Source organism: Orbicella franksi, chromosome 5 (genome assembly GCF_964199315.1).
Source record: "Orbicella franksi chromosome 5, jaOrbFran1.1, whole genome shotgun sequence".
NCBI lineage: Eukaryota > Metazoa > Cnidaria > Anthozoa > Scleractinia > Merulinidae > Orbicella > Orbicella franksi.
The window spans coordinates 19,110,268-19,122,540 of record NC_138149.1 but is presented as its reverse complement, the minus strand read 5'-3'; the positions used below and the strand labels follow the sequence as shown (position 1 = coordinate 19,122,540).

Genomic DNA, 12,273 nt, shown 5'->3' with positions numbered 1-12,273 from the left:
AGAGTTTCTTAGTTGTCTCTATAGCAAGAATGATCATATCAAACTTACGTACTATGTTATTGACAAAAGTAGTATTTCGTTTCGCGATTCAGTTCTTTACAAAGATGCTAATTTTAGCACTCTGCAGGTTTCTACCTATCAAAAGCCACTAAATAAGTATCTGTATATTCCCTTTGAGTCGTTTCATCCCACGAGCAACAAGAGGGCCTTTTAATGGAGGCAAGCTTATGTGTTATACTAGAAATAGCTCCACAGTTAAAGCCTTTAGCGAAACATGAGAAATTCTGGAAGCGTCTCCGGCTTCGTGGTTACCCAGTTGGGTTTTTACTTCCTTTATTCAGGGAGGTTAAATACAGTAACAGAACTAAATGGGTTTCGCTAAAACGTAAATCGTGCAACGGTAGAATGGTAGTCTTTAAATCTATATTTAACTGTAGTCATCCTAACTGATGTGAAGGACGCTTTGTTATAGTGTACTCAAAAAGTGCGAATACTTAGGTCATGTGACTTTGAATGCTTAGTGGATGTTTTGCGACCACTAGTTTTTAGGATCGCAATTGGTCGTAGAGGTTGCTGTTCATTTCAACTTCGAATAAATGGTTTAACTCAGAACCACTAACATCAAGCTGGTTATCCAGAGACATTTACCAGAGTTAGACTCTGTTGTCAGTCATAAATCTACTACTAGTTTAGCACATCTATGTAAATAGTATGTTTTTGGGGTGCCATACAAATAGCGCTGATCGTATGGCCCCCAAAATATAGCAACACGCAATAACATATGCCTTAACGTCCATTTACAGCATGTTTCAGCAGTTATTTGCTTCCATGGGAAGTTAAACTTAGGCACGCTTATGTGCTATATATGCTGTTCAGTGTTAGTTGTAATCATTCCCTGAAGAAGTCTTAGACAGAGACGAAATATGTCAGAAATAAACAAAAAAGCTTACAACTACAAGAAGTCTTCCTTTGTGCTGCTCTCTAGTCTTCATTAAAAAATTAAAAAATTAAAAAAAAAAATTGAATATTCCAATAACCTTCCAAGGAGATGGGCTTAGAGGATAGATGAGTAACTGGTGGAATGTAGAGAGTAGAGCATAGATGGGCTTAGAGGGTAGATGGTAGATGATAGATGGTAAGATATTAGAGTGTAGATCAAAGAGAGTAGCTGGTGGAATGTAGAGAGTAGAGCGTAGATGGGCTTAGAGGGTAGATCATAGAGTGTAGATCGAAGAGAGTAGCTGGTAAAACGTAGAGTGTAGATGGGCTTAGAGGGTAGAAGGTAGAGCGTAGATTGAAGAGAGTAGCTGGTAGAACGTAGAGAGTAGAATGTAGATGGTAGAACATATAGCGTAGAGGGTAAACTCAATACAGAATTGTACATTAAAAAGATTATTGAAATACTGTAAACCATTATAACACTTTAATAACACTTTAATATATATGAGATGGTAAAGAAAGCCAGTAAATTACAATTACAAAGGTTACAGCATTGCAGATGATCGAGAAACTTGCACTCGCAACCCAATATTTTTTGCCATTCTACTGCCATGGTTTTTTAAGCCTCTAAGCTAGTGTAGAGACTTGTCAAAAATTCTTGAACTGATAAAGTTGTAAATAAGTAAAGCGTAGAGTGTAGATGGTGGAACATGAAGTTTAAGAGCTTTAATTAAGAGCGTAGCATATTGACCGTAGCTGGAAGATCATATAGCGTAGAGCATAGCCTGGGTGAACTCCATACAGAATTGTAAATTGAAAACAATTATAAAAACACTGCAATCCATAGTAACACTCAACGTTCCCTAAGGGATATAATGTATTGGCATTATCGGACAATCTAGTCCATAATTTTAGCGTGTGTTAGTAATTGTACATTTCCTTAAACATTTTCTGAGATGGCTTTGGAGTCCGATTCTTGATCGGCAGATGCGGTGACAAGAACCACGAACATAAGTGGAATCAGTGGGTGGAGCAAGGGCCCTGGCCTTCTGACGTTCTCTCCTGGTATCCACTGTGATGTGCAGAAGCTTTTCTCCCTCTCGGAGGGCTTTGGTGCAATTTGTTTTCCACGCATTCCTGTCACTGGCAAGTCTCCCACGAATCGATTGGAAGACCAATGGCCTGCATGTCCCTCTTTGACACGTCCTTGAAACGGAGCTTCGGTCGTCCTACCGGCCTTTTTCCTTGTACTAGTTCTCTGTACAAGAGTTGCTTGAGAATGTGGCCCTCATCCATTCAATGCAGACGTCTCTGGCGCAGACGTCTCTGGCGAAGAAGGGTGTATACAGAGGGGATGCCTGCTCTCTCTAAGACAGCACTGTTCGTAATGCGGTCCTGCCAGGAGATGGAGAGGATGCGCTGCAAGCAGCGCAGGTGGAACACATTCAGGCATTTTTCTTGTGCTGCATACGTTGTCCAGGACTCGCTACCATAGAGGAGCATGCTGATGATGCAGGCTCTGTAGACAGCCATTTTGGTGGGAGTAGTGAGCTTCTGATTTTCCCAGACATGTTGTGAAAGCTTTGACATGTTGGTTGCAGCGTGCCCAATCTTCTTTCCTATTTCGGTGTCAAGAGGGGTGGTGCTAGTAACAGTAGAACCAAGGTAGATGAAGCTGTTGACTGTTTCAAGTGCATAGTCCTTGATGAAGAGAGAGGGGGAAATGTCTGTATCCTGAGTCATGATTTTGGTTTTTTGGAGGCTGATGGTTAGGCTGAAGTCATCCAGGCATTCGAAAAGCCATTGAGGAGGTTCTGGAGATTGTCATCACTATGAGCAACCAGAGCTGCATTGTCGGCAAACAAAAAGTCTCTGAGGAGAACTCGGCTGACTTTGGTTTTCTATCTGAGTCGGGCAAGATTGAAAAGTTTGCCATCAGTGCGGGAATGGAGAAAAATGCCACCATTTGTTGTTCTAAAGGCATGTTTCAGAAGCACTGAGAAAAAGATTCCAAAGAGGGTGGGAGCCAGCACACAGCCTTGTTTGACTCCGCCACGAATGTTGAATGCCTCAGACATGTTGCCATCGAATCAAACAGTACTGTGCATGTTGTTGTGGAAAGACTCCAGAAAGCTCAGAAGCTTTGGTGGGCAGCCGATGAGAGGCAAGATCTTGAAGAGGCCATCTCTGCTAACCAGATCAAAAGCCTTAGTTAAATCGATGAAGGCAACGAAAAGAGGTTGTTGTTGTTCCCTGCACTTTTCTTGTAGCTCTCGCACAGAGAAGATCATATCAACCGTTGAGCGTTGGGATGGAAAACCACACTGAGACTCAGGGTACACTCTTTCTGCAAGCTGCTGAAGGCGAGGGAGTGCCACATGGGCAAAGAGCTTGCCAGCAATGCAAAGGAGAGAGATGCCCCGATAATTGTTGCAATCACTGCGGTCACCCTTGTTCTTGAACAGGGTCGTGATGATAGAATCTCGCATCTCTTGGGGGACTGTTCCCTCCTCCCAGCATTTGCACAACAACTGATCGAGCACATTGTGAAGCTGGATATAATATTTGCTACAATAACTATACGCCACTACACCTCTATGATGTACGCATATCCGAGAGAAACGGAGCTTAAACATTCAAAATTCTACCGCAGAGTCAGAGAGCTTTACAAAAATTTCTACATGTAATCAAGCTTCATACAATGGTCTAGGTATGGAAAAAAATGGATTGAATGGGGTGCATGATAAGAGGGTTGCAGGATGTATCAGAGGCCCAAATATCCACCATTGGCTGCTTGTCGCAGTGGAAGAGAAGCTTCTTCCCAGACCTCAAGTGACCCCACAGGCAACATGCAAGAGCAATGGGGTATAGTTCCTTCCACTGGGTTGAACGATCCTTTAGGATGGAAGGCCAGGGATCAGCGATCCAGTGGCTGGCCTAGTAAATACCATAGCCAAGGGTGCCACACACATCCATCAAGAGTTCCAGGTCTGGTGAACTAAAAAGTGTCGGGTATTATCACATGGCCATTCTAAGTGGGAAGAAACGAGCTTCCACATTCGTTGTGATATGATGATGGGGAATCTTTGCTGTAGTGCGTAAGTCAATAAGGTAGCGAAAGACCATGACTGAAGTTCAGCCAGCAGCTCCTCTAGTTTCTCAGCAGGTAGGGGAGTCTCCATGTAGGTGTTATCAATCAGGATCCTGAGGAAGGCCAGACAAGTGGTGGGACCTTCTAACTTGTCTGGCACCAGAGGAATGTCTAAACTAGATGCCAAGTAAATGATAGTCTGAATGGTATTGGCACAGTTTGAAGGACTCACTGTAAAGTCGTTGTCCAGGTAATGCATGAGATGATGGATATGGTAATTGGACTGCAATATCCATTTAGAGGCATCAGCCAGACGGTTAAAGAAGTAAGGTGAAGAGCACAAGCCAAAGGGTAGGCAAAGATCATAAAATTGGCCCTTCCATTCAATACCAAGAAGTTCATGATCAGCCAAGGAAACTGGACAAAGGTGAAAGGCATGCTTGACATCCAGTTTAGCCATGAGGGTATTCGTGCCATGCAGTGCAACAAGGGCAAGAGCTTGGTCAAAGAGCTTGGATGGGTTCAGCTCAGTAGACAGGTGTGAAATGTCGTAAGGAGTAGTAGGGAGACTCAGAGAAGGGGGTGTCATGGTGGAATCAGAGTCCTTTGGGGTTCTGTGACCCATGATGTTGCCTCCACAGTCTGGCCTGTTACAGATATGCTGGAACTGGCAGTTTGATGGCTGCTGGCTGGGATTGTGGGGGGCCAGGTGGTTTGTTGGACAGGCTGGTAGTGGAGTAAGATGGCTTGGGCAGCATTGTAATATCAGGGCATGTAAAAATAACTGATGTTACTAATGTTAGGTGTTATTAAGATTATGTAATTTTTTTGTTTTTGAACCTCACAAGGTTATAATAAACAAATATAAGATGGCTTGGGTAGGGAAGAAGAAGCGAAGGCTGTGATGGAACGAAGGGACTGGTTTGTCTTAGAGCATGCAGTGCAGGCTAGGGTGCAATGGTCAATAAGGGAAGGTCTCTTCCTTGAGGATGTCATTGTATAGCTACTCATTGACTCTTGAACAAAGGAGCAGAGATATTTGGGGCTGCCTTGTGCCTGAAGGCAGTGTTGTACATTAGCCAGGCTGAGGGCTTGACTTTCCAGCTAAATTTGCAAATTTGATCCTGGCAGGCAAGGAGGTCTGGGGTCAGGTGAGGGAAGTGGAGAGGAGAGTGGAAAGGTAGACATTCCAGAACTTAAGCCAGGATGAAATGCCATCAATATGTCGTTTTCTTTGTGGGTCCAAACAAATGCTGATGTGGATGAGTCCTGAGGGTTGATTGCCAACCTGAAGTTATTGGAAAAGAGAAAGGCATTTATGGGGTACATATTGGTTGACAAAATCTCATAAAAGTCAGTGTACTCACGTTTCAGAATCCTTTTATAAGTTTCCAGGGTAGTAATGGCACGCTGGGATCGGTGATAGTCGTGGATGGCGTAGTTCCCTGCGAAGTATTGGCGCTGTAGATTAGCTGTGTTAGCTACCAGGGACCTTCTACCAAGTGGCAGATTTGCAGTAAGGAGGCCATCTTGTATTTCCATGCTTTGTGGTTCTTGGCCTTGATCAGCGTACAAGCTAGCTGGGGAGAGAAGAGGGATGGTAACATTCTCATTGTGGACCAGTACAGATCTAGGATGCTGAGAACCAGCAGTGTCCACAATGAGTAGGCAAAACTGGTCAAGCTGGTCGCTTGAAAACGCAGGCATGCATTGTCGCTTCAAACAAAGGGACAACAGGAACATCCGAGGTGGAAGCCAAGGCAGGAATGTTCTCCAGAGTTGAAGTGGGACACTGGGGGTTTCCACATTCGTGGTCGTGTTTGAAGACTCACTGGCTGATTTTAGCCTTGCTGTCAGTCCTCATGAGATTGTGTGCCAAGGCCAAAAGGATTGAACCATTCTTCAGCAGGGCCTGTAACTCACGAAGAAACAAGGCTTTTGGATCAAAGTTGGTGGGACAGTTGTGGCAGTTCCAAATGTGAGTGGTACAAGACATGGTCAAAAAACCGATACAGATAATATAAATATACAAGCTCAGCTCACGCCAAGTTTGTGCTATGCGGACAAAGGGACACGCAATACATAACTTTGTATATATTGCACAATGCTAGCTGTGCATTCATTTCAGTGAAGGCAGAGAAAGTGACATAAGTATGCAGTGTTATGTTGCCAAGTGAAATAAAGAGCAGTTCTCTGAACTTAAAGCAATGTCTCTTGCATGATAGTGTTCAAGTGGTGACAAACCTTAGACAGCCCAATGCTGATTGAAATAACACTAGCATGCAGATGGAACATTTCAATGTTTTGAAATGCTTTGAGTTGTTAACTCTACTTTACCAGTAAATTACCATTTACATTCCTGACCCAGACCTTAAACTGCTTGAGCTAATAGTTATTGATGTCAGTGAACTGAAAGTGCAATGCTGGAGAAAAAGTGTTACTTGTAGAATTAAAGATAAGTACTATTAGGTAGATTAATGGATTGCGGCACATTTGGGCAGTTAAAATACAGTAAACACCCACATGTAAGAACCTATGATTTTGGGTTTCAGGCTGATCAAGTTCTTCTTTATGGGGTGTTTAGTGAGAGGAAATCCTGAAAATGTTCTTAAAATTTGTTTCAGAAATACTATACAACCTGTACATTATACATTACTAGAGGTTTAATTAACATATAACAGTATTTAAATACTTGCACTGAAAATTAAATTTGAAGTAAGAAAAATAACTGTAATTACTAATATAAGTAAACATTAAGAGTTTTTATGGTCCAGCATACCATAGTATGTAAATATGAGTGCTTTCTTATTTTGGCATCTTCTTTCCTTTTAAAAAAGAACATGTATTTGTCAGGCTGAATTGGTTCTTATACATAATTATGGTGCTTTACTGGCCAACTTTCAGTCTGATTTTCTTAATCTAGTTGTTCTTGTATGTGGGTGTTTACAGTTATTAGTTGATTGTTAACTTGATCTTGAGTAATTTCAATTACTGACTTTGATAAGGTAACATCAGAGCACATTAGAGGACTGGACTGCATGTGTGTTTATAAATGGGAGCAGTCATGTGAAACACATATAACTCCCTAGTGAAGTGCAATAAATTTTTTTTTCAACACTCATTTAACTACCTGCAGGCAGATCCTTATCATGTAACTCATAGTATCGAAATGAATCACCATCAATTGCTTAAATGAAAATGCCAATGAGCTACTCTTTACTTCTATTTTCAAGGCCACAGAAGAAAGGGAAGAAATGGAACAACTCAGAGAATACAATAAAAAATTGTTGTACAACATCCTTCCAGACCATGTCGCACAGCATTTCCTTGCACAACAAGCCAAGAAAAATGATGTAAGTTTATAACTCCAATTTTACAGTTTTTGTTGTACAGTAGTTATAGATTGGTATAAATACACTAATGTGTCAGTAGGTTAATGTCACTCTTCTACTGCAAAACCATTAAGTGCAACAATTTCTTACTTAACACTCTTCATCCCTTGCAGGACATAGTTCAACATCAATCCCTCTCAATTTATCCCTATTTTGACCAGCATGTTGTGCCTGGCCCCATGTGAATTTTATGTCACTGAGATCAGCCATGACAGTTTGGATCCAGCTGGTTTTTAGCCAACAAGGTTTCCTTTTGGTAAAGTATCGTGCAAAAGTAATGCAAATGAAATTCATCGAATTTCATCCTTTGTTCTCGCAAATTTTCCATGAAAAGTTGTCAAATTTTGAAAGATGTTTCGTAGGGTTCTAAGTGAAAAAATCACAATCTTTCTCAAAAATTTGAGATAGCAAAATTTGAAGTGGCGAATTTTCAAGGCAACCAAACGAAAATTCGAAGTAGCGAATTTTTGTGACATGAACCTCAATGAATGACAGTTCCAAACAAGCATATGTAAATAAACTAAACTCATATCAAAAATAGGTTCAATGATCCAACAGTTTAATCGGCTATTTCCAACGAAAAAAAGCGATTGCATCACACAACAAAAAAGCAATTACCTCACAAATAATTTCTTAAACACAGACTCGTAAACCTTGTTTTAGCAACTTTGATTTTCAAGCCTACGTATCGATTGGTAAAACTGGGTGCCAATTCCACAAGTAGGTCAAGTCTGTTGACGTGACAATGTTTACAGAAGCCCGCTTTCCCAAAAGAAACAGCGTTGAAATGAGACAGAACTTTTGCAGACAACATTTTTATTTTATGAAACATTACATTTTGTTTTGGAACCAAAACTCAAAAGCTCTCAAATGTCTTTTGCATGTTTTTAGCACGAGGAGTGCATGTCTCGATCAGCTGCAGAGTTGAATTGTACAAAACAGTCTTCAGACATCTTACCTTGTAAATTGAATCCTTGCCTGGTTTAAAGGCAATAAGCTTATTTCAAGCATTTTCTGCTTCCATATCGACCGTAAACATCGACCTAGTGGTTCGTATTTATGCAGAGCCATATGCCATGTCACTTGAATGCCATGTTGACGGATGTTGACAGACTTGGAAAACTTACAAGCCTGCAGTGGTTTGGCCTGCGTTATAGTTTTTGCCTCCGTAGCTGCATCATGTAAAGGGAAAGTGAGGCATTCGCAAGAAAAGAGTACTTATAACACACGTTGAAGCCAGGGTAAGTTTTGCTCTCTGCCTGGGAAAAAGTAGACTTGCCACAAGGCAACCTTGTGAGGTTTAGGGTAGAATAGCTAAGCAAGCAAAGGAGCTGCAAGGTTTTAGGCCGCATAGTGGCCGTGCAAGGGTCGCTAAGCGTCCAAGCGAGCGACGATCGTCCTTTGTCTGGCGAGTTATGAATAAACAAGACGAAGGACTTTTCTTAGAGTCTAGGTAAGAGGCTGAGAAAAATGTAGGAAGATCAAGACGCTAAGTTTTGGGAGAAAGGAGGTTGGGGGTTACCACAATTTCTTAATAGTGAAACAATGTAATAGGGTTTCCTCGGTTAAAACAGTAGTAAATAATTATAAAGCGGTTTAAATTGAGTGTCTAAATTAACTCTCCTTTCAGCAATTTAAATATCTCAGCTGGGTGGAGATCTTGCTTGTAAAGAAGCTCAATTCGTGTTCACATGTAATTGGAACTTTTGGCATGATTACCACAAGAGAGTTTCAACCGGAATGATTGTGTAATGCACGTTAGCACTATTAAACACTAGCAATTACTATGGTAACACAAAAACAAGTTCGCGCAGAGTCTGGGTTACGAAAACATGGCTTGGGTCAGTGAGTGGCCTTTGTGGCCTAGAAGGACTGAAGAATAATTGTGTAAGAGCTGCGATGCTTTCAACATAAAGTGAACAGTAAAGGAAACCTTTGAAGTATATCCAAGTGAGTCTTATAGAACTGTTATGTAAACGGGCAAGCTTGCACATTGTGAGGTGACAGCAGAATAGAATCATTGCATCAAATTCGAACTTGGCAAACTGTCGTCCACAAAATGCTTGGGAATGTTTGAGCAGCGCTAATAAAGAGCAGAATTTTGCTCAAATGTTCGAAGTCATTCATCGAACAGAGCAATTTTGCGCTCAAAAATTCGACGTCAATTTTCGTTCCAAGCGAATTGTCATTTGAAAATTCACACAGTTGGAAACAATAGGCATCGCAAATTATCGTGACTTTTTGTCAAAAATGCAATATTTTTTCGTCGAAAAGCCAAGAAAAGCCGCGAATTTCGGCGAAATACATTTGCATTACTTTTGCACAATACTGTAGGTGGTGTCCATTCCAATGGAGCCTTATGAATACAAGCCTGATCAACTCCAAGTGTGTGGCTTAGCCACCAGATTTATTTGCATTTGATTTCCATGACAACTCTCTGGCAAGCCTCAAAATTCTGGTTGCCAACACTCAATTTTCAGTCACATTGGCGACCAGCTGGTCGCAATTTCAGACCCTGAGTACACAAGATATTTTGGGCATTTTCGTTTTTACTTCAGTCTACTTTTCTATATTTTGGGGGCGTTTTTGATAAAACAATTATTCCTCTCGTGCTTGTTGGATATGAGACGATTATAGCCAACTCGGCACTACGTACCCTGTTGGCTATCTACGATCTCATATCCAACGTGCGCTCGTGGAATAATTGTTAAATACATCTGAGTTTCCACATGAGATGACAATAATGTATTACTTGTTGTACAACCCCTTTACTCCTGATGTAATGGGTTGTTAGTAATATACTTTACAGATAACCTACTTGTGTTTTTACAATTAATGTTATTTTGGTGGTGGTATTTGTTTCCAGGAACTTTATTACCAGTCCTGTGACAAAGTAATTGTCATGTTCTCCAGTATATGTAACTTCTCTGACTTCTATACTGAGTTGGATGCTAATGGCGAAGGAGTAGAGTGCTTGCGTCTTCTCAATGAGATATTGGTGGATTTTGATGAGGTGATTGTTGTTCCTTCTTGTGAATGCTAGTAGAACCTTTTTGTGATTTGAAGCATAAGTGAATACCCAGCTGTCCTATCATATTTTTAAGACTTTGTGGGAGAGAGAACCGAAGACTGAATCCTGATCACAAGACGGACTGAACTCCAACAAGCAATGTTCACTTTGCTGAACAACACAAGTAACACAACTGTACAGTGCAAATATACTACATTCAACAACTGACTCTAGAAAGCTGCTCTTCAAACACGTTGCAGCTATTGCCATCTACTACCAACACTTACCTAATATGTAAGGTGAAATGAAACTCAAATTCAGAGAGGACTGGCACATTGATGTAACTATAGATGGGTCTATACTTACAGTTTTTGTTTAGAAACTTGATACTGGTCTCAAAAGCCGAGGCACTAAATTTCAATGGCCAGGGACACAATTGACTGACAAAACAATTTGTGTTCCACTTGGAGGACGACTTTCTCACAGAGGGTCAAAATGTGTTTAAATCTTATGCCTATGCCTGTTTTCTGAAGTAATCATTATTGTGATCATTTTTAGCTTCTATCAGAGCCACGCTTTCAGTGCATAGAGAAGATTAAAACCATTGGTGAAACATACATGGCTGCTGCTGGAATCAAACCTGAATCACAGGTTAGTAACATGAAGAACTTGAGAACAAAAATTCTTTTCTTTGGGTGAGAAAAACCACTATGCTATTTGTTGTTAATTAGCTATCGTATAATTCCAAACTATACAACATTTGAAGAAGTCAAGTTTGATCATTCTTTTGCCAAAAAAATGTGAGATGATTATGTCGCTTAAATTTTGTTGGGTCCTTTCGAGTACTGTGCTCTGATCTTTTGTGGACTCCCAACTCTATCCAGAAACATTTCAAACTCTCCATGCCAACTCCCATAAAATTAATAATGACCACTCCAGTTGTGAACAGTGAAGAGTTTCACATGTCAGCCTTTGCAGATGTAAGCTCAAGGACATTCGCACAAATATTTTCTACGCAATAGATTTTCTTCAAACTTCCACTGCGGGCAGGTATTGAATTACTTGTTTCAGAAATGAAACAAAAATTAGTGGTCAGGGAAGATTCGTTTCAGAGATAAGCATGTGGAAAACCAGTCTGATTTTGAAAATTTGGCATGCGTAAATCAGCATGGTCTCTAGGGTTTTACCTTAAGATATCAAAGGAGGATCAACAGAGACCAACTATCCTAGTAATATTTTGTATAAGGGAATCTGTTGCGTTAATAAGTCTAATGTTGCCAACGTTCTCACAAACCTTAACCTTTCAAGAGGCATTTGACCCCCCCCCCCCCCACAGATAAACAAAGAGCTAAACAGAATGGAATTTGATGGTGCATTTTGCAAAAAAATGCAAACTTCTAATTGATAGAGTTTCTTCCTTTGTTGGCTAAACTAAGAAAATTGGTAGGGAAATTGATCCATCAAAAGAAAAATAGGGGTCACCAGACATCCAAGGTAGTTAAATCCAGGCAAAGCTATACCTATAGCTATTATTATTATTAGCATGCACTTGATGCATGACATGTGAACTTGTGTGCACAGTAGGGATGCACAGAAACAATTTGCATGAATGTCCTCAAGTTCCACATATTATCAATTTTGGTGGTAGACTAAACCAAACAAACAAACAAACAAACAAATACAAAAACTGAAAAGCCCTAAATGCATGCTTTCCTTTCAGGAGAAGCTGGCAACGCTGAGTCATATAGTGACTATGGCTGACTTTGCCATGGCCATGAAAAAGAAACTAGCAGACATTAATTTGCATTCTTTCAACGACTTCAAAATGAAAATTGGTAAGT

General features: G+C 40.6%; 1 protein-coding gene across 4 annotated transcripts in view; it reads left to right on the top strand.

Annotated features, from left to right (window-relative positions):
• LOC145487498 (adenylate cyclase type 5-like) overlaps window positions 1-12,273 on the top strand; it is a 219,901-nt gene that overhangs the window by 184,400 nt on the left and 23,228 nt on the right. For all 4 annotated transcript variants that reach the window (XM_081466304.1, XM_081466303.1, XM_081466302.1 and 1 more), the window contains 4 exons: window positions 7,264-7,383; window positions 10,289-10,435; window positions 10,991-11,083; window positions 12,153-12,267. In XM_081466304.1, the coding sequence (XP_081322430.1) occupies window positions 7,264-7,383; window positions 10,289-10,435; window positions 10,991-11,083; window positions 12,153-12,267 (475 nt within the window). The remainder of the gene's footprint in view (window positions 1-7,263; window positions 7,384-10,288; window positions 10,436-10,990; window positions 11,084-12,152; window positions 12,268-12,273) is intronic.